Source organism: Crotalus tigris, unplaced genomic scaffold, assembly GCF_016545835.1.
Source record: "Crotalus tigris isolate CLP2741 ecotype Arizona unplaced genomic scaffold, ASM1654583v1 scf7180000019794.865796, whole genome shotgun sequence".
Taxonomy (NCBI): domain Eukaryota; kingdom Metazoa; phylum Chordata; class Lepidosauria; order Squamata; family Viperidae; genus Crotalus; species Crotalus tigris.
The window spans coordinates 538,944-558,823 of NW_024097714.1; the positions used below are offsets into that span (position 1 = coordinate 538,944).

General features: G+C 37.1%; 2 protein-coding genes across 7 annotated transcripts in view; both read left to right on the forward strand.

The window, feature by feature from the left end:
- The window catches only part of NR2C2 (nuclear receptor subfamily 2 group C member 2), a 59,159-nt gene extending 52,119 nt beyond the window's left edge, over window positions 1-7,040 (forward strand). For all 6 annotated transcript variants that reach the window (XM_039364544.1, XM_039364542.1, XM_039364545.1 and 3 more), the window contains one exon: window positions 1,061-7,040. In XM_039364544.1, the coding sequence (XP_039220478.1) occupies window positions 1,061-1,235 (175 nt within the window). In that variant the 3' untranslated portion in view covers window positions 1,236-7,040. The remainder of the gene's footprint in view (window positions 1-1,060) is intronic.
- A 2,362-nt stretch (window positions 7,041-9,402) lies between these two features.
- Window positions 9,403-16,246, forward strand: MRPS25 (mitochondrial ribosomal protein S25). Its single transcript, XM_039364548.1, has 4 exons — window positions 9,403-9,536; window positions 10,240-10,346; window positions 14,255-14,342; window positions 15,626-16,246. Exons 1-4 carry the CDS (start codon window positions 9,403-9,405, stop codon window positions 15,807-15,809), a joined length of 513 nt encoding a protein of 170 aa, XP_039220482.1. The 3' UTR covers window positions 15,810-16,246.
- Window positions 16,247-19,880: the final 3,634 nt, after the last annotated feature.

A 19,880-nucleotide genomic window follows, 5' to 3' on the forward strand; every position in this document is an offset into this window, starting at 1 on the left:
GAGACGCTGTGGGGTGGGGCATTGCCGGGAACAAATGTGAACTCTTGTGATGTGAGCTCTTGTACCTGGACTCTTTGTATTTTGGATCAAGTTTGTTTCCTGCTGAGTTCTCCTTGCTGTCCTCAATTTTGCAGTTTGCAGGTTATAGGCAAGCTGGGCGTGGAAAAGATCATACTTTGTTATCTGTTTTACTTTAAAGAACTGTTTAACTCCATTGACTGTTTTATTGAACTTGTGCCAGCATATGTGGGGGCTATTGGGTGAATGTTGGCAATGCTTACAAAGACAATTATTCTGACCAGTTAAGTGCTTTGCCTCCGTTCCGGGCCCTGGGTCATCACACCTACTCTGGCAACTTTCTGGAATGTTCATAAAACAGTACTTTGAATTATAATATGTTGCCATATAGACTAGGGTTGGCATAATAATTATTACTATTATGTTATGATACTATTAATATTTATTTCTATTAATAGCAAGTATTAATATTACTTGTTTTATTGATTTTTATGTTTGAATTGGATTTTACTGTAGTTTTATTTTATTTGTAGTATAAAGGACCATGAATCAGTTGATTGGTAGCACATAAAAATATTTAACAAATAAATATTGAGATGCGGTAGTTGCAAGCCTCCTTCTGTAAGGATCGTGAAAAAGAACGTTTGGAGAAGCCCTTTATTGTGCAACCAATCAATATCGATACTGAGACCCACATGCCTTGCAGTTTAGGGTGTTTATCAGATTTGGTTCCAGTGGTCTACTTCTGAGAATCTGAACCCTCCTGAGGCTTTCTGCATGATTCAGAATTTTGAGGAACATTGAGATATATGAGTTATGTAATGAGTATATTCTTTCCCAAACTCTTCTTGAAGACATACTCCAGGTTAAAAGGATAAGAGAGTTTGTAGTTTTGTAACTTTAACTTTTAGCCATAGTGAGTAATAATTTTTCATGATCTCGTTAGCCAAAGTATACAAATCAAATGAAATGCTTAAGTATCACAGTGATACAGGTAAATTGAGCCTCATTTTTACATGTACCACTGACTTTCTTATTTCAGGCTAGCTCGAGTTCTAGTTCGCCTGCCAGCTCTTAGACTGATGAGCTCCAGCATTACAGAAGAACTCTTTTTTACTGGCCTCATTGGAAATGTTCCAATTGACAGCATCATCCCCTACATCCTGAAAATGGAAACGGCAGAGTACAATGGTCAAATAACAGGATCGTCCTCGTAGAAGGAATCAGCTCATCCTGGTGGACCTGAATGCTAATTTACTGATTCCTTGGGATAAGGTGTACAAATATTTTCAACACTTTTCATTTTCTTGTTAAAAATTCTTTTATTTAAAAACTAGGTTAAAAAAACCTACAGTACTTTTTTCTAGAGCAGAACAAATATTTGAATTTCTTTTCCTGAAAGGCTACAGTGAATTGATAAACATGTCTTTAATATGTCTTTTTATTTAAGCATTATCAATGAGCGCACTGTAGCTTCTCTTCTCTTATGACAGAGTACTCATTAAAAGGAAGTATATTCAGAACTTTAGCTTGGATCCAAAAGGCTCCAAGATATCTTCTGCAAAGGGACTGCCCTCCCCCCCCCATTGCAGCCCTTATTCTCTTCCCCCTCCCTCCCAAAAAATTGCCACTCCAGAACAGCATGAAGCATGTCATGCTATAGTTTGTTGGAGAAAAAAAAATGTTTACAAGATTCCTTTGAACAAACAGAGGGCTTTGCTGGAAATGTACTTTGAATTCAGTCCATATTGTGTGCATACATGCTCACTCACACACATGCGGATAATTTTAAATTAGCAAGATGTAGGAATGGTCAGCACTTCCAAATAATGTTTTATGAAAGTAAGACGTTACCTTCATAATCCTGCTTCTCTGAATAAAATAAATGAATAGCATTTTAATTACAAATGTATACTAATGATTTCTATGAAAACTTACAGCCATGACAGACAATCATTTATGCTACAAAAGTTTTAATTGCATATGTTTATTAATACCATGATTCTTTTAAGGAAGTTTGAATTAAATTCTGCTAAACGAATAGAAATGCTTATAGCATAGGAAAAGCATAATGTTTATGGCTCAACTGTAAACTTGATAGATTCTATAAAAGTTATTTCCACTGAAAAATAGCACACTACTTATAGTGAGGCACCTCTGAGAATTTTAAGATGTTTTGTGTTTGTTTGCCAATAGTTTTGTTTTTTTTTAAAAAAAAAAATTGGGACACATCCATCACTTTAAGTAAGAACCACATGCCTTTTATGGATAGATCAACTTAAGAAACAAATTTCATACTCATTCCTTCTGAGAATGACTCATTCCTTCTAGGAAGACTGACTTTGGCACAGTTCTAAGATCACTAAATTAGTGAGGAATCTATTGATTACTGAGATGTTGCTTTTCTCTGGCAAAGAAATCCTACAATCAGTTTGGAGCATTCCAGTAACAAGTGGTTCAATATTCCTAATGATCTGCCAAAACAGTCTTAGAAAGGCAGGATGAAAGCAAGAAGGAGCTGTAGTAGTAGTAGCAGTGAAAGGGAATACACATAGACCAGGGGTTCTCAACCTTGGCAACTTTAAGACTTGTGGACTTCAGCTCCCAGAATTCCTCAGCCAGCTTAGACATAGACTAACTTCTATGCCAGCCCCTGACATAGACTAACTTCTGGGCTTTCGGTCAATGTTTGGCAATGTGGCAGAGGGTTCAGCTACAACAGATCCTGGGTTCTGCCTAATCTGGTCACCAGAGTATGGTACAATATCACAGCAGGGAAGCTTCTTATAGTCCCTACAACAGTCCTCCATGGAACCATCAAGTTGTATTCTAAGAATTCAGATTCTAATTCATTCATTTTCTCACAGCCTGCAATCCAACTTATGTTCTGAAACATATGACATCATTTCTATAGAAATGGTGTCCATCGTATAGAAAAAAAAGATTTATTTATATTATACTCTTATCTGTTTTCTCAATGTTGCATATGTCCTGGAATTATTCAGAATCTGATAAGAAACCACCTGGAGTCATGGTACTAAAAATGCCATGTACAATGAATGATCTGTCAAAATATTAAGGCTGGCCAATTCTACTTGTATGCAGTACTGCTTTTAGATTTCATATTATATTGTACAATACTTCTGTATTTCAAATCACAGTTGTAATTTTTATTTCATACCTGTATCACTTTTTTTTCAAATTGGCTTTTATATGAAAACATATTTCAACAAGTGTGTCATTTATACTCATTTTTAAGTATATGGGTGGTTTCAGTGAGCATTTTAGTAGAGGCATTTTATAGTGGTTATTTTATAGACTTTAATAGACGCAGGTACCAATGAAGAATAAGAAAGGTTAGTACAATTTAATAGATGAACAGGCCATTGCATAAGTAATGTAGTCTTACAGTTCTCTTTCCTCAGAAAACATCACTGAGCTCAGTGGTGCTTACTTCCAGTATATGTTTATACTGCATAATTATAATTCATTCAGCAAATTCCTAGGTATACTCAAATCTTTTATATTTACCATTCTTTCATTAACTTCAACTTAATTCATAAAACACTGTGACACAGAAGCTGAGTTAGCATATTCCCTGATTTTGCTTAAATAGGAACTTAACATATTTTGCACTGGAAATACATTCAGTAGGACTATGACTATAGATGCATTGTAAAGTACTAGAAAGCTAGCTGTAGCTGTTATATAATATGTGTAATACTATATTTTTAAAGTAGCAAGATCAGTTGGAAATAGAATTCTGTCTGTCCTGGATCATAGCTTTAAACTAATTACAGGCCAAATTTATAAAGTTAAAAAATTGGATGAGGAAATAGTAAACAACTGAAATTATGGTTTAGCTCAATTTTTATGAAATCTGCAGAACAAATTATGTACACTATTTTTATTGTGAAAATTTATAACGCTAATATATATTAATAGATATTGTTTTACATACTATCCTGGTTGGTATGGTGACATATATATTTTTAAAACTATTAGAGTATGTATAATATTTAATTATGCATATCTAATTTAAAATGTGCAATTTGAATAATATAAAAATAGTATAGTTTTAAAAATAAGTCAATGCAAAAAAAATAGTTTGCTGAATTCTGTATCAGGTTAGATCCTCCACAAACCATTAATAAGATATTAATTTCCTTCTCTTGTATTAAGTTGAATAAAACTAGTTTACATCACTTGTTTTACTGATCTAGAATTTGGATCAAGCCAAAATACATTTTAAATAGCACTATTTTAATCACATTGAGATGCAATATTTCAATTATTTTGCATTCTTTATTTATTTACTTCCCATCTCACCTAGCTAGCATATTATTATAGAAATGTTTCTCCAGTTTTTCATTGTCATAGTAGAGATACGTAGTAGATCTCACAACTACGGTAGGAATGATTTTTATATTTATGCTTTGCACTGTGCCCAAAACACCAAGCATTTTTTTTTTTACTTTTAAGTTTGGGAGAAGATATTGTATAATGAACTCTTTCAACCTTTTTAAACTTTTATAAGAGCACTAGAAAGTTTTCGAAGCCTCTAGAATTTATACTTCCCATTTTCAAGGAAGGAAATGCTGCATCAGAAAAAGGACATGCAATATAGGCCATCCTTCATCTTGCTCAACCTGTTGGAATATGTTTTCTGAACATAATCTTCTTTTTAAAAGTGTAATCATTACTCTTCCTTATGCGCACACTAAAAACGTCTCAGTGTGTTTGAAAGAGTTTTGCTTTAGTTTTTCAGATGGGAGCAGCTGCCAGTATACTTCGAGAAACAATATTGATTTGGGTGCATGTAGAAAGAAACACGACTCTGCACTGAGAAACCATTATTCAGACAGAAAATAAAAATTAGTCTTTTGTTTCCCTGTGTTGGAATCGATTAGGTTCTATCCAATATCACAGAATAGAAGTTACTCTGCTTCTCCTTTATTTGCATTTTCCAGATCTGCTTTGGAGTTCTGCAGATCTTCTACAGCAGATTTGCAGAGCTGCTTTGAGAGAATGAATGCTGTGTATTCCCTGGGCCGAGATATATAGTTTGGTCAGTGGATAATTATTCTTGGGTCACGTTATCAGTGAAAGCAGTGGAGGTTTGCCTAGTTGGTGTCATATAATCCTGACCCTTTGTAATTTGAATTTAAAATAATTCTTGAAGGATGTTTTATCATGAAATCATAGCACTTTTAAAATTTGTCAGTAAGAGGACATTTTAATGTAATATCTATTTCTCTGAAGGTGGATATTTGGCATGATTACTGTTACCAAGCACACTTATTTGAAAGCAAGTTCTCTCAGATTACTGAGATTTAAATAAGCATGTAAAGGATCTGCATTTAAAAGACATCCTGAGGGGATGATCTGTTGATAAATTGGATTTAGGAATTTTAATTTATTTCAGTGGACTTGGACATGCATGACAATAAAACTAAAGTCTCCTTGCTATGGGAGAACCTATATGGCAGCTGACAAACCATTAAATAATACAATTTCCTTGAAGATTAGCTTGTATTGAATTAGATAAAAGTAAAAATCGTAATTTTAAGTATGCATCCTTAAGTGGGTTTTATTTTCAAAAATAATTAGGTATGTCATTTAGAGTTGAGTTCGATTATGCCATATAACAGGAAAAGAGATTTTTAAAAATCTTAAAAAGACTTGACCAAGCTCTTAAGCGCAATCAAAATAGTGCTTTGGATGCTGGCCATATTTATTTGTTTGTATGATGTTTATGTGTTAGTTTCTAACATTGTTCAGTACATGTACAGTGTAATATAAAATGTTTATGTATGTATGTAAAATTATGTACAGTCATACTCATATATATATATGTATACACCAGATTTCTATGTTAAAAAAAGATTTATAAATGCATTGCAAAGCTTGAGCTTCCTACATTTTATATTTAGTTCAAAGCTTGATATAAACATATGCCTCCCTCTCCTTTTTCTCAGTAGGGTGGGCTGATGTTTTTAAACCTAGGATGTAATTGCACTTTGTCTTATATACTGAAAGAAATTATCTAATAGTTCCAATTTTATTTGTTAATATTCAGAAGCCTAGCTGAAAATTATGGAGATTGTGCAGTGACAGTGGTGGTGAACTGTGGACCATAAACCTTTCTGTATATTCTCAATGCCTGCAAAAGAGGCTGTTTGTATTTTTTCCTGAGCTTTTCTTTTGTATAGTTGTCTTTTTCAGCATATACATTTTGATCATTGTATGTTTTAATGTTGTCATCCCTTCCAAGTTGATGATTAAAATGAACAAGGCTGTCACACAACAGATGAGTCTTAATTTTATATTGTTAAATGAGCATAAGGCAAAACGCTGTGTCATGAATGCACTAACTGATTCAGATATGATATCTTCTACTTCTGCTTTTCTTTTTTGAGGAGAAACTGGCAAAAATGACCATCTTAAATTTTAAGTTTTTGAATGGACAAATGGTATGAAATGCTACCACTTGTAATAGCATCTCCTATCACTTCATGCTACCAGTGAAGTCTTGGAGGATGTTTTCAAGTAAGCTCTGAAGGGGGCGGAGATGTTGTCAGATCATTTGGCCAGAAGTTGCATGTAAAACATTCAGTGATGCTATACAATGGGCTCCATAAATAACAATAATTTTAATAAGGGAGAAGTACCGGTACTCCTGTATATAAGCTCTATACTGGGAAATTGTACTATATGGAAAACTGCATTTTTTTCTGTCTTTCTTGAAAATTCAGATAGTTTGCAGTGCATGGAGAGGCAGGGCTTGATGGGAAACTTGCATTTTTTCCCCTTTTAAAACAGCTTTTTTCTTCCATACCTTGACAACTACTTCCAAGTATGGTTAAAGAAGAGGGTTGAAATCCTGCTCTCGAGCATTGTGAAGATCACTTTTCATGGAACCATATAGAGAAAAATTGTGAAAATGAATGCTGCTGATAAAGTTACATATAGTATGACATTTGCCTAATTGGGCACTTAAAAGACCTGAGTTGTAACTGAAAGTCTATTTAAAAAAATTGTCACTGAAGTAGGATGCAATTCTGAGGAATTCCTAAATATTTTTGAATTTATATTTCTGTTTTCTAATCTGTTTTAATCATTTTTCTTTGTTTTAAAACCATTTTTGGCTAAAAACATTAATTTTAAATTTATTGAAACTAAAATTCTTTGGATTCATTTAAATCCCATTTAAAATCAAATAGAATTTTTCCATTTCTAGTTGTTCTCTGAAAGGTTAAGAAAAATATTAAGAGTTTTTGCTTATTTGAAAAGCTTGCTTGGAATGTGTGTAAGAGATGGCATTTCTCATTCACTGGAAACAGAAAGAAATCAAGAATTGTAGGGGATCATGCTGATATTGCAGCTCAGACATGATAGCATTGCCAATCCTATTTACGCAATGCAGGAGTAAAAGCAAATACATTGTTAAAAGAGTAAAAGTAACTTGGTACTAGAAATACAATACTGATTTCATATTCTATTCAGTTTTTTAAAAAAACCAAAACTCCAAACCAACAGTTGGATAAGTTTTACTTGTGTATTATCCAAAAGATAACAGCATACAGTGCCTTATTTTCTTTTGGTATCCGTAGAGTTTATATTCTGAAACGGCTTCCATAATTACGTACTAAGTATCATGTAAAGCCATTGGTCTCAACAGTTTTATAGTTGAAAAGTAATACTTACATTTACAAATTGTAAGCATTTGAAAACTCCCTCAAACATTAAGCTTGTATTAAAACTAAAATATTTGCCATAAAAAGAATTGTGATAATATCCAGGGTTATGTTTTATAGCCCTGTGCTTTAATTTTTTTATTTAAAAGTGTACTTTTTTAGTTCAGGTTTAAAACCTGTTGCTTCCTCTCAGTTTCTTTTGTGAAATCAGCTTGGGAAATTTCATGACATTTTAAGTTTTTTTTTTAATCTTAACTTTTGAATCCAATCAATGTCTTCAGTCTGGAAGAGAAATTTGCATTGTTGTGTGTGTATATAGAGAATTGCAATGCATGCTTATGCATTTTATTAAATGCTGTCTAAATGTTTCCTTACATTGTTGTGGCTTAATGTTGCAGTCTACAAGAAATTTATACTATTACAATAAATAAAGACACTTATGCAGCTTTTGACTTCCTCCTTTTATTATTTTTGTTAATATTCACGGCAGTTAATTAGGACCAATGTGGCATTTTGTTAACAGTATAAATTCTCCAAAGTAGTATTCTACACCCCTCAGCTGGTTTTATCCCAGAGTTCCTCCTGCAGAACTGCCCATCTTGCTAAGCAGTAAAGAAGTTTTGAGAAAGGGTGTGAGTTGGAAATAAAGGAACAGCTCCTGCTTTGAAAAATCAACCATCTCTACTGGTGTAAGTCTTTAGATTTTCAAGTGTATTCTAAAATAGCATTTGGCTTTAACTGAGCTTAGAAACTCAGTAGAGCCAGCTTGATTAGCATGGGCTGACTCCTGTAAAGATATTAGGAATTCTATTCTGCATTGGAAATTAAGATACATCTTGGGAGGAAACCAGGGTAAATTTCTTCCATATTTTTATTAAGAAAATCATCCCTATTTACCCCATAATTGAGGTCAGCTCCAGAAGATCTTTTCTGTAGCGATGGATCGATTCTTGTCAGATAAATATCCCAACTGCAGGAAACAGCACACTAGAGCTCTTTCTCCAATTTATCCGTACAATTAACTATGGCTAGCTACCACAGAAGATGGCTGGCCTCGAGTCATCCAATTAACTTCTGTGGCTGAAATGCGGACGTGGTTTCCTCATCCCCAGTTCCACGCTGGATTTACTGCATGAAGCAGAGTCTGAGCTGCGACTTAATGAATTGGGAATAATCATATTTTGGAGGAAAAAAATCTGTCTTTACCGTTATCGTTATGGCTTATTCTTGTAAGAGAAAACTGCCTTTTTCGCAATACCTGAACAAAACTTCAAATGTACAAGGTGTCATACGATCCACATGGCTACCTGTTAACGCTCCAAAACACTTGCGATGAATACTTAAAAAATTTCTTACGTCTTGGGGCGATTACAACCTATAAAGCGGCCGTCAGGATGCGATACCCAACTGTACATTGGGGCTATCACATTTAGACTGCCAATCTAGTGATTTTTGCAACCCAGCCTTGGTAGCGCTGGCCCGTCTGATTTCTGCTCGCGCGCCATAGAACCAGATACTTGTCTCTTCCTGGATTCCTCCCTAGAAAAAAACTACACTTCCCATGGCCCTCTGCGCCCATCGACTCTTCCTCTTTCTACGGCACTTTCCGTGCGAAATTAGAGACTGAGCCGGAAGCCGCTTTCTCCAGGGTTTGCGCGGGCTTGCTGCTGCCTTTGCAGTCGCGGTCATGCCTATGAAGGGCAGGTTCCCTATTCGAAGGACGCTGCAGTATCTGAGCCAGGGCGACATCGTCTTCAAGAACTACGTGAAGGTGATGACGGTGAACTACAACATGCGCGGAGAGCTCAGCGAGGGCGCCAGGTGAGGGTCGTTCTCCGCTCGGGCGAGGAAGACCCGAGCCTTTTAATGGCTTTAGCCTGCGGAAGGCTGTGCTTTCCTTCAAAGGGGGAGCACCGGGTGTGGGCTGTAAAACAGCGATGGTCGTGGGAGATATTGGCTGCTTATTTTTGCAACCCAGATACAGTAGCCCTATTTTAGGTGAACATTGCCTAGAATTGCCTGCGGATACGGGCACGTTGGATTCACGATCTGATCTATAACAGGAGGTACCTTCAAACTTGGTAACATTATGGCGTGTGGACTTCAACTCCCAGAATTCCCCAGCCAGCATGGGAATTCTGGGAGTTGAAGTCCACAGGTAGTAAATGGGTCCATAGTTGCTCACCCGTGCCATAGAGACTGCATAGTTTCAGTTTACAACTGTTCAAGTAATCATGAAGAGCTAATGGAGGGGTAGAAGGAGAAGAGAGGTGAGACCATACTGCCTCTTAATTCTGCCCAAACTAATGTGTTCTGATGAGTGTGCATGTGTGTATCTTTAGTTTTGCTGCAACAGATAACAAGCTTTCTGAAATGAGATATATTCCTGTGCAATATAAGTCACACTCCAGATGGACAGAATCACTCAAAATCTAGACTGTTGCACCTATTCAACTGCTTGTCTTTCAAAGAGGTTAAAAATTGAATACCTTGCACTCATGCTTGCTTTTGTTTTTTACCATAGGAAATTTGTGTTTTTCAACATACCTCAGATTCAGTACAAAAATCCTTGGCTGCAGATTGTGATGTTTAAAGACATGACTCCTTCACCATTCTTAAGATTCTACTTGGGTAAGTAGAACATTTGTCTGATTTCCCTGCAGCTCTTGATGAGGTGGACTAGAATCTTGCTTACGTGCCCCTAATGGTAGCTACCACATGGGAGAAATCCCTAATATTGTCTACTGAAAGAGGGAAATGGCTCGTGTCTTCAAAACTTTCTAGTTGACGTACCTAATTGTTAATAGAACTCTGTAAAATTGCCAGTCTGAGCTGTAATAGTTTGTGTTCAATGCTAGTAAACGAAGTGTTTGTATTCTAACTTCAGAGAATTTTGTTTCCCTTAGAACTACAATCAATAGTTTATCTTTAATATTTATTCCAGATTTTTTTTTAAATGGCCCTTTATGTAGAGGTTTGAGGGAAGAGGTAGTAAAGAACTACAATGGAGACTTGGAAATATACAGATGTAGATGGAATAAGCTCTTTAATCTTTCTATCTTGTACTCGTTAAGGACTGGGCAGAGAAAGTAGATAGTTTGACAGTATACTAACTTTTCCTTCTCACTGTCATGTTTTTAAGACCTTTCATTCATATCGAGATGATGTGGAATTGAACTAGCACAGGCATGGAGAACTTAGGAGCTTTCAGCTGTTTTGACAGTTACAGATGGAAGTTATTCTTGCAGATGTTGGATAGAAATGAAAGAGTCCAAGTCATGTAGATATAATAAACGTAAAGCCCATTTATAAGAATATTAGGCTGGTAAAAATATCATAGCTATTCCCCCACATTTCAAGACATAAAGAATCCAAAGAATTTCCATAATGTCTTGGGGTTGGTTTTTTTTTTTCATTTATTTATAGGTTTTATTAATTTTTAAAAATTACAATATTTAAAGTTTAGTAAACAACACATCTGGGTTCACATATTTAACATTAACTTCTTCAATATAAATCTATTCAGTACTGCACAATCCAGTATTTTTTCCTTGATTTTCCTTCCCCATATTTTTCCCTTTTCCCCTCGTTAAACAATTATAATTCTTAATTCTATTGATATATACAAAATTAGGTGTAAACATCTTCATCATATTTTACTAATATTATAGAAGTAATATCAATTCATAAGTCAACATCCTGTTTTTCGTGGTCTTATTAAAGTTTGATTTCCCATCAATATTTAAAGTATCTTTGTCAGTTATAATTTTCTCTATATTAATTACATTTATATAGCTAAAAAAATCTATTTGTACCAATCCTCTTATTTTCAAATTTCCCATATCAGAAGAAAAAAAATGCTATTTTAATTTTAAATCATATCTTCCATTATAAAAATCTAGTTATATCTAAGGATCATCCATTCATTTAATTATATTCAATCAAGTATATTAAACAGATAGTGGCCCTCTGATAGATCAAATCCTCTGTTTTTTAAATCTAACTCTTTCTTTCTTTCTTTGCCAAGCAGCTTTCCAGGCCACGGCAATTAAATTTTCTATTTTTGTGCAAGGTGCTTGGCATGAGAAAGACAATTTAGGTAGAGAATTTTATGGTGGGAACTCCGCCCATCAACATTCCCTAGACATTTCCCCTGCCCGCTCTATGTTCCATTTTTTTAGAATCTTCTTCCTTGTCATCAGGTGTATTTTGGAAAAAGGAGTAAAGGATTTTTTGTATGTTCATTGTTATAGGTAGGTCTTGGAGTATTTTATTTGTGTATGGCAGTCCATATTTCTCCTATCTCCTCCATCTCTAGGTCTATTTCTTCTGCTTCACCCTCTGATTTCTGGTTTATTTGTTCATACTTTGTAGTTGTTGCATGGGAGCTTTCCAGTTGTAGCTTCAATTTGGAGATTTGGTCCTATATGTCATCTAGATTATTTTTAGTCTTGTTATGGTTTCTTTTATATCTTCTTTATGTGCAAGAATTGTTTGATGAATTTGCTGTAGCATAGAGAGTATTTCCTTCTGAAAGGTTTTTTTTTTTTTTTGAGGCATCATTCCTAGAAATCCTCTAGTAACACCAGTCTCAGTAAGAGTGGAATAGAATTTCCTCTAGTTTTCTGGTCTTTATATATAGCCTTTATAATCCAGTCCTAATAGCAATATTTTATAGTAACCCTTTGTCTCAAGTATTCTAAAAATTATCAGTCAGGCAAGGTTGTAATCCACAATGTTCCCTCCCTGCAGCCAAACGTATTCAAAAATCAAATTTTTCTTTCTCTCCCACTAGTTCTTGAGATTAAAAGTTAAATCTCAGTAGGTATTTATAATCCAAGAAGGTCAGGATCATAAACATGCAAAAATATTTTCCTTTATTGCCAGCTGTTTTCCCTTAAGCTGAAATTCACCAAGCAGCCAACGAGCTAGTTATAGTGCTGTACTTAAATCCACTACTAAATGTCATTCAAAGTCCATTTTCCACTCTTAAAACAAAGGGTTGATTTCTTATATTTCTTATATTTCACCTCAATAATTTTTTTTCCAAAGAGAAAATCTTTAACAATTTATCTCAGTTCTCAGATTTATCAAAACTGTAGCTTTGTATTACTTTCACTTCAGTATTGTGTATTTCTGTCCCCCATAAATTTAAAACGCTGCTTCCATTCACATCCGGAGGTCTTAAGCTTCTTGGGAGTCTTTCCCATGAAATTCAGTTATAAAATAGTAAAGAAAGGATCAATATTCTCACCCAGTCCAAACATGCTGTTTACGGTGTGCTAATTAAAGCTTTTGTTCTTCGGTTGTCAGCAGCTAATGGCCAGCCGCAGAGATGTGGCCAGTCTTTCCCCTGCTGGTTTAGAGGACTTTCCTTGGATCGAATGGAGAGACCACCATCTCTCTGGAATCGACAAGGCACCCCTCCTTCTTCATCGCCTCTTTGGGGCTACTTCAGCCCTTTTCAAGATCCCCAGCAGGGTGAAATCGGGCACGGAAGGCAGAGCTCTGCTTTCCTGCGTCCCATCTTGCCGCAGCGCAAAACCGGAAGTCTGTGACTTGGGGGATTTCTTATGACATGCACTCTTAATAATAAATGGCTGCCTGCTTGTATCTTAAAATCTGTAGGATATGCTCATCTAATTGTCAATGGATAACTCAATGGAGTTTTCTCTGCTCTGACACAATAATTGTGGAAAATTCTCCCAATAAAATTTACATCTGGCATCAATATTATAGTCTCTTGGTACTAGATGAAGTTGCTGTGGCATTTTATGTTATTTAATTCTGTCCCACTGAATTTACTTCCCCTTGATTGGGGAATGTTTTATTATTGTTGATGCATTGTGTATTTATGTGGTTTGTATTTATTATACATTGTGCTGGAAGCTCTGATTATGGTGGTTTAAGAATCCATTTAAACCATGGATTTCCAACTTTTGGCTTGCCTGGGCCATATTGAGTGAAAAGGAATTGTTTTGGGTCACATATAAAAATCAATATTGAGTTTCACTATTGTTCAGTCCATTAAAAGTGGTGCATTAAAAGTGATGCCCCCTGTATTCCCAACACAGGGCCAAAAGGGGAGATGATGCAGCCTTTGGGCAGAAAAAAATCTAACCATCTTGCCTTAAAATAATTGAATTTTTTTGAGAACAAGTGGCCACTTACAATGTGTTACGATCAACTAGAGTGGGGATCCAAGAGTGGCATTCAACTCTGGAGTCATTGGTGGCTTAAGTATGCTCCTTCTGTCTTTTTAAATTCTTAACTATGTTTTTCAACTTTGTCTATTTTTGTATAGATTTTTATGATGTTTATTTGTAAAACATGCCTGTCACTTAGATAGGTGAGATAGATGGCATGTACATTTGATAAATAAAGTCACCAGGGCTGAATAGTTTCACGTATGAATGGTTTGCCGAGTTACCTCTTGTCAAAATGATCGTGTGTGTATTTTTGTATGAGAGATGTGCCATATCATGGAAGTAATTTTGGGAAAACCCAATACTCTGTATGTAATACTATTTCTCCTGCAGATACTGGAGAGCAAATCTTGGTTGATATAGAAGAGAAGACTAACAGAGAGATAGCAGAGCATATTAAGAAAATTCTTGGTAAAAGCGAGTAAGTCACAATAACCAGGGTCATCATGGAATCAGGCTTCAGTTCTGCCTGTATGGGGAAACCCTAGGTCAGTGGTTCTCAACCTTTTTAATGCTGCGACACCCCCCCCCCCAACCGGTCGTAAGTCGAGGACTACTCAATCGGTTGTAAGTCGAGAACTACTCAACTGGTGCAGCACCATTTGCAGAATGGGACTTTTGGCGGGCTCAGCAGGGCAGAGACAGCCTGGACAATTCCTATTGGCTTTTGAAAGCCAATAGAATTAGACTCTATTCAAGAGAGTCTATTCTATTGGCTTGCAAAAGCCAATAGAATAAAAGGGAGTAGCACAGCTAAGGAAAAGGGGGAAAAATGGCGGACTGCATTATTTGGCGACCCCTGTGAAATGGTCGTCCGACCCCAAATGGGATCCCGACCCACAGGTTGAGAACCACTGCCCTAGGTCTATTTATAAGACTTATAAGTGCAAACTTTTCTATTTACTCATTTATGGATTAAAAAAGTAAAGCAGGGAAGGACAGCAAAGCTTCCAATCCAGTATTATTTTTGATGAAAAACTGCATTACTTTAAATCAGTAGGCCTACAGAAGTTTATCTAATCGGTATCAAATGAGTTATTAATGGAAAGTCTATAAAGGCTGCCATATATAAAAATAATTTTCCAAAGTGCTTAAATTTGGAAAATATCCAGGGCAAGTAACTGTAAAAACAAGCACATCACATTATTGTCAGTTCTAGGAAAATACATCTCTCCGTTGGTGGTGAATCATTTAGGATAGATGCAGGAGGCCACTAATTCTGTCCTCTCTACTTGTAGGGATTCTGTTCTCTGGGTAGATGGTATCAAATGGGACATACAGTGCAGGAAACTTGCTTTGCTTTATTATGAAAAAACTGGACTTCCTTCACTCTAATTATATAATTTCCTCTAAATTTATTTGGGGAATAGATAAATATTATTTAAAGTATTATTGTCATTCCCTAATAAATTATACCATTGGGAGTTCTTATATTTAAGGATGAACTTACATTGATATTATTGCCTCTTATTGGTTCTTTATATGATAACGTAGTTAAGAATAGGAGACTCTACTTAATCAGTAAACATTCCATGAATACATTTGTTTAAAAGAAAGCTGTATGAACAGACAGCATAAATGGTTTATTTGAATTCTAACAGAGCACACTTCATCTTTCATTAGAATTTAACACCTTAAAGTATTCACAAATGTGACTGAATTGCACTTGCTGTCTTCCTTACCATAAAATCATCTTTTTAATAGAGAAACAATCCGGATAGAAGAAGAGAAAAAGAGGAAATGGCATCCTGCAACATTTGGTAACAAAAAATACCACTTACGGGAATGTATGTGTGAAATTGACGGCCAGGTTCCCTGTCCTGGTAAAGTGCCACTACCGAAAGAGATGACCGGCAAATATAAAAATGCCATGAAAGACACTTCCTAAGCTACTTTTATACCAGACTTCTCCACAAGGAATTAAAGATGGCAGAGAAATAAGACACTGACTGATTAGCAACATGATGAGAATACAGTATTGTGTTGAGATTTGTGGCAGGAAAGTAGATGGGCTCAGTTCTTTCACTCCTGTACACCGAATGGTAAATGTTTTATAAGTGCTTTTTGTAAAAATAATTAAAGAGCAAGTGTTGGGTCATATGGATCATAACATCAACTATAATTTTCTTATCAATTGAAGAAGGGCAGTTGTCTTGGGAAAACAGCTTGGATCACGTCCATATTGTATAATGCAGTTCTGTAGGAACAGAGAAAATGGTTGTAACAGGCAATGCTTGGTTCCTTTTCCAAAAGTTGCATTCTATTCCATTCTGTTCCGTTTTATAAGCCTACAAATGTTGATCGTGAATTAAGGGCTGAAATAGTTATAGTTGTATGTCTGTGATTTATGGCATTTTATTTTTATTTTTTTGCTTTAGTGGTTACAAATAGCATTTCAATGTATTTCATCCTTCTATAATGGTGCAAGTTCAAGCCACCTGCCTGCAAGATTTAAAACCATTTCACCTGATAGAGAAGCAATTGGCTGAAAAGTACTGAAGTGAGAGGTTCTCCAAAGGGTTGTGACAGAGCCTTGGGAGAAGTCATTGACCTGTTCTACAACCTGGTCAGGGTCAGCACCTAAACCAGTCAGGATCAGTCACACTAACTAGAACAAAACTCACAATTTGGGGGACATGGCTTGCCTTTGTAGAAAACCCGTGTTTGGATATTATGCTCTCTGCTTTCATGTTGTGCAATGCATCCTGCAATGGAGAGCCATTCTTTTGCCTATGTACAGTCATATACACCCTCTTTGAGCTCTATGGTTTTACTTATCAGGACATAGTAAAAATCATCTGGTCCTTAGCAGTTCTTAAAAGTAAATACAACCTCAGGTGAACAACATGTGATATATTAAACATATCATTTATTTTACAAAAAGAAAGCCAACAGGCAGAAGCCACGTGAAAACTAAGTACATCCTTACTGCTTCCGTAGCTTGTAGAACCATCTTTAACAGTAATAACCTAAAGCGATCATTTTCTGTTATGACAATATCAGTCTCGCATCATTGTGGAGGAATTTTGACCCACTCTTTGCAACATTGCTTCAGTTCATTGAAGTTTTGGGGCATTTGTTTATGCACAGCTCCTTTGAGGTCCTGCCACAGCATTTCAGTTGGATTGAGGTCTTGACTTTGACTGGGCCATTGCAACACCTTGATTCTTTTCTTTTTCAGCCATTCTTTGGAGATTAGCTGGTGTGCTTGGGATCAGTGTCCTGTTGCATGACCCAGTGTCAGCCAGCTGATATGCTGTATTTGTTTTTTGCCATTTCCACTTGGGTATCCTCTGCCCAAAAGACAGTGTTCCAGAAGTAGTGATTTGTTCAGATGCAACTTTGCAAATCAAAGCCATGTTGCCATGTTCTTTTTAGAAAAGGGGCATTGTCTTATCTGAATACCTTTTCTCAGCATGATGAATGGAGAATCCACGAATGGGTTAAGTGTGCTCTCCTGCCCAATTAGACCAATCAGTCAAGTTTGTCGCGCCCTGTGAGGCCTGCCCACCCGGACAGTCAGAGACGCCGCTGTTTTGCCGCTCCGCCATCCGGCGAGGGCCTTGGCCCCTGGCTGCTGCTGTTCTACTGCCTCGCTGCTGCTGCTCTGCCACCCCGCTGCTCGGCCTCGTTACCTGGCTGCTGCTGCTCTGCCGCCATTGCTGCCGCCGCCGGTCTCCCGTCGTTGCTGTCATCGGGAAGAGTCTTGCATCGCTGACGTCATCGGGAAGCACCTTGCCGGACCAACAATCGTCCGGGAGCACTGCGCTGCTCCTGCAACGGGGAGAAGCTTTTGGGCATTTTTCTGATGAACCTGGACATTTGCTGGGCTAATGGCGACCGAGCTGCGACATGATCAGTGGGAGAGGGGCTAGGGTCTGGGCGGCTGGTTCTTTTCCGTTCCACCTGGATAATGGTTTGCTGAGTAGGGTGGGGCCAGGTGAGGGTGAGGTTGGCTGAGGGTGGGGTGCGCGTATGTAAGGCACTGGGAGCAAGCCACTGCCAGTGCTAACATTATTTCCATTTAACAATAAAGCTGTTGGTAGTCTAAGCGTTCCTGTTTTCTGGCTTTTCCTTGGAGCTCAAATAGGACATCTTGACAGTAAGTTAGCACTCTACAAAACCACTACTTTCTAGTTTTCATTCCTTGGTTCCTGGTGGTAGAAAGAAATGGAGGGAACCCAGGGCACCCCACCGGTGCCAAATTGATTAGGAAGAGCAGGCCCTGATACTGTGCTTGGGGAAAACGCACCAGAATTTACCGCCTATTACTCCGTCCAGAGTTCTGGCTTGTGAGGGCCTGCCACATTCCAAAATGGCAGCCGCAACAAGTTCGATGAGGGGACTGATTGTATGTGAAATTACTTGCCCCAGCGAATGCAAGCTGAAACGGGCTACCTGCCCTTCTTCAGGTCTTCGGAAAAAGGAAAAGTTCAAAGAAGACAGAATCTGCTATGAAAGTCAACTGCTAGTGTCTGGAAAACCTAAATAAATTAATTTCAGCCTTTGGCTGCGCGGCGCTCTAAAATGGTGGCCGCAGCGACCGTTGAGTGAGGCGAGGGCTGACTAACTAGTCAAAAGTGAGCTTTTGTTTGTCACCGGTAAGAGAACACCCGAGGTCCTCCCCAAGTCTGGGAGCTGGGAAAAGGGTCACTGAAGCGAAATGAGCCGATCGCCGCGCTGCGCTCAAAAATGGTGGCTGTGACAATCAGCTGAGTTATTGCTGGGAGGCTGTCTAAACAGCCGAAGCACGTCTGTTAGGATTTTACCGATCTGGGACAGCGCTGACCAAGTGGTAAGAGAATGAAAGAATCCACGATTGAAATCAAAGTGTACAACCTGCTTTCCTGAAAATATTCTGGGAGCAAATTTACCATGTCCGTCTGGGCTGAGACCAAATCGAAACTGGAGCGTTATCTAGTCCAGGACGGGCGTGGCAACTTGACTGATTTGGTCTAATTGGGCAGGAGAGCACACTTAACCCATTCGTGGATTCTCCATTCTTCATGCTGGAGAAAAGGGGCTTTTTCCTGGCAAGCCTTCAAAACAAGCCGTTTTTATTCAGCCTTTTTCTAATTCTACTGTCATGAATCTCAACATTTAACATGCTGAGGCCTATAGAGTCTGAGATATAACTCTGATTTTTTGCAGTTTCTCTGAGCATTGCGTGGTCTTTGTGAGGTGAATTTGCGGGGACATCCATTCCTGAGAGGATTGGCAACTGTTGAATGTTTTCCACTTGTGAATATTTTTAGAAAGACAAACTTAAAATTATTTGGAAATGGTCTTATAACCCTTCCCAAATTGGTGGGCAGCAACTGTTCTTTAAGATCATTGCTGATGCGTTTTCTCTTTGGCATTGTGTTTGCTGAAAACCAGCAAACTCCTAAAACTTTGGGTTTTGTAGAGGTATTACACTTGCTGATGATCAATTGATCCAAAGGACTTGATTAGCACCACCTGGCTGTTACTTAGCCTCTCCATATGTATGGAAGCAGTAAGGGTGTAGTTTTCACATTTTTTCCATTTTGGCTTTATTTTTGTAAAATAAATGACATGGTGTAATGTCATGTGTTGTTGTTAATCTAAGGTTGTATTTACCTACTTTTAAGAACTGCTAAAGACCCAGATGATTTTTACTATGTCCTGATATCTCTGATTGAGATATGTAGAAATCAAAGCAGGTATACTTTCTTTTTCACATGACTGTTAACTAGATAAGCAGGACAGATCCCTGATAGCCTTAAGCTAATTTAGTATGTGACTTGATCAAATAATGTCGGAATTAAATATCACCTTTCCCCCTTTCTTCCTATAACCCAGGAAAACGTGTTGTGGGAATGTGGCTATGGTAAAATTTATTTCTGATCAATTTTTTTTTCTTTGGTTGCCCTATCACCAAATCTATTTTTAATTCTGAATTGTCTTATTTTACATTACAAAAATATAACTTGCTCAA

What these genes read in the sequence shown, in the direction of transcription:
- MRPS25 (XM_039364548.1), top strand. Translation starts at nt 9,403, where the DNA reads ATGCCTATGAAGGGCAGGTTCCCTATTCGAAGGACGCTGCAGTATCTG. An exon ending in GAGCTCAGCGAGGGCGCCAG is followed by an intron (nt 9,537 to 10,239) that starts GTGAGGGTCGTT and finishes TTTTTACCATAG; the next exon opens with GAAATTTGTGTTTTTCAACA. An exon ending in ATTCTTAAGATTCTACTTGG is followed by an intron (nt 10,347 to 14,254) that starts GTAAGTAGAACA and finishes TTTCTCCTGCAG; the next exon opens with ATACTGGAGAGCAAATCTTG.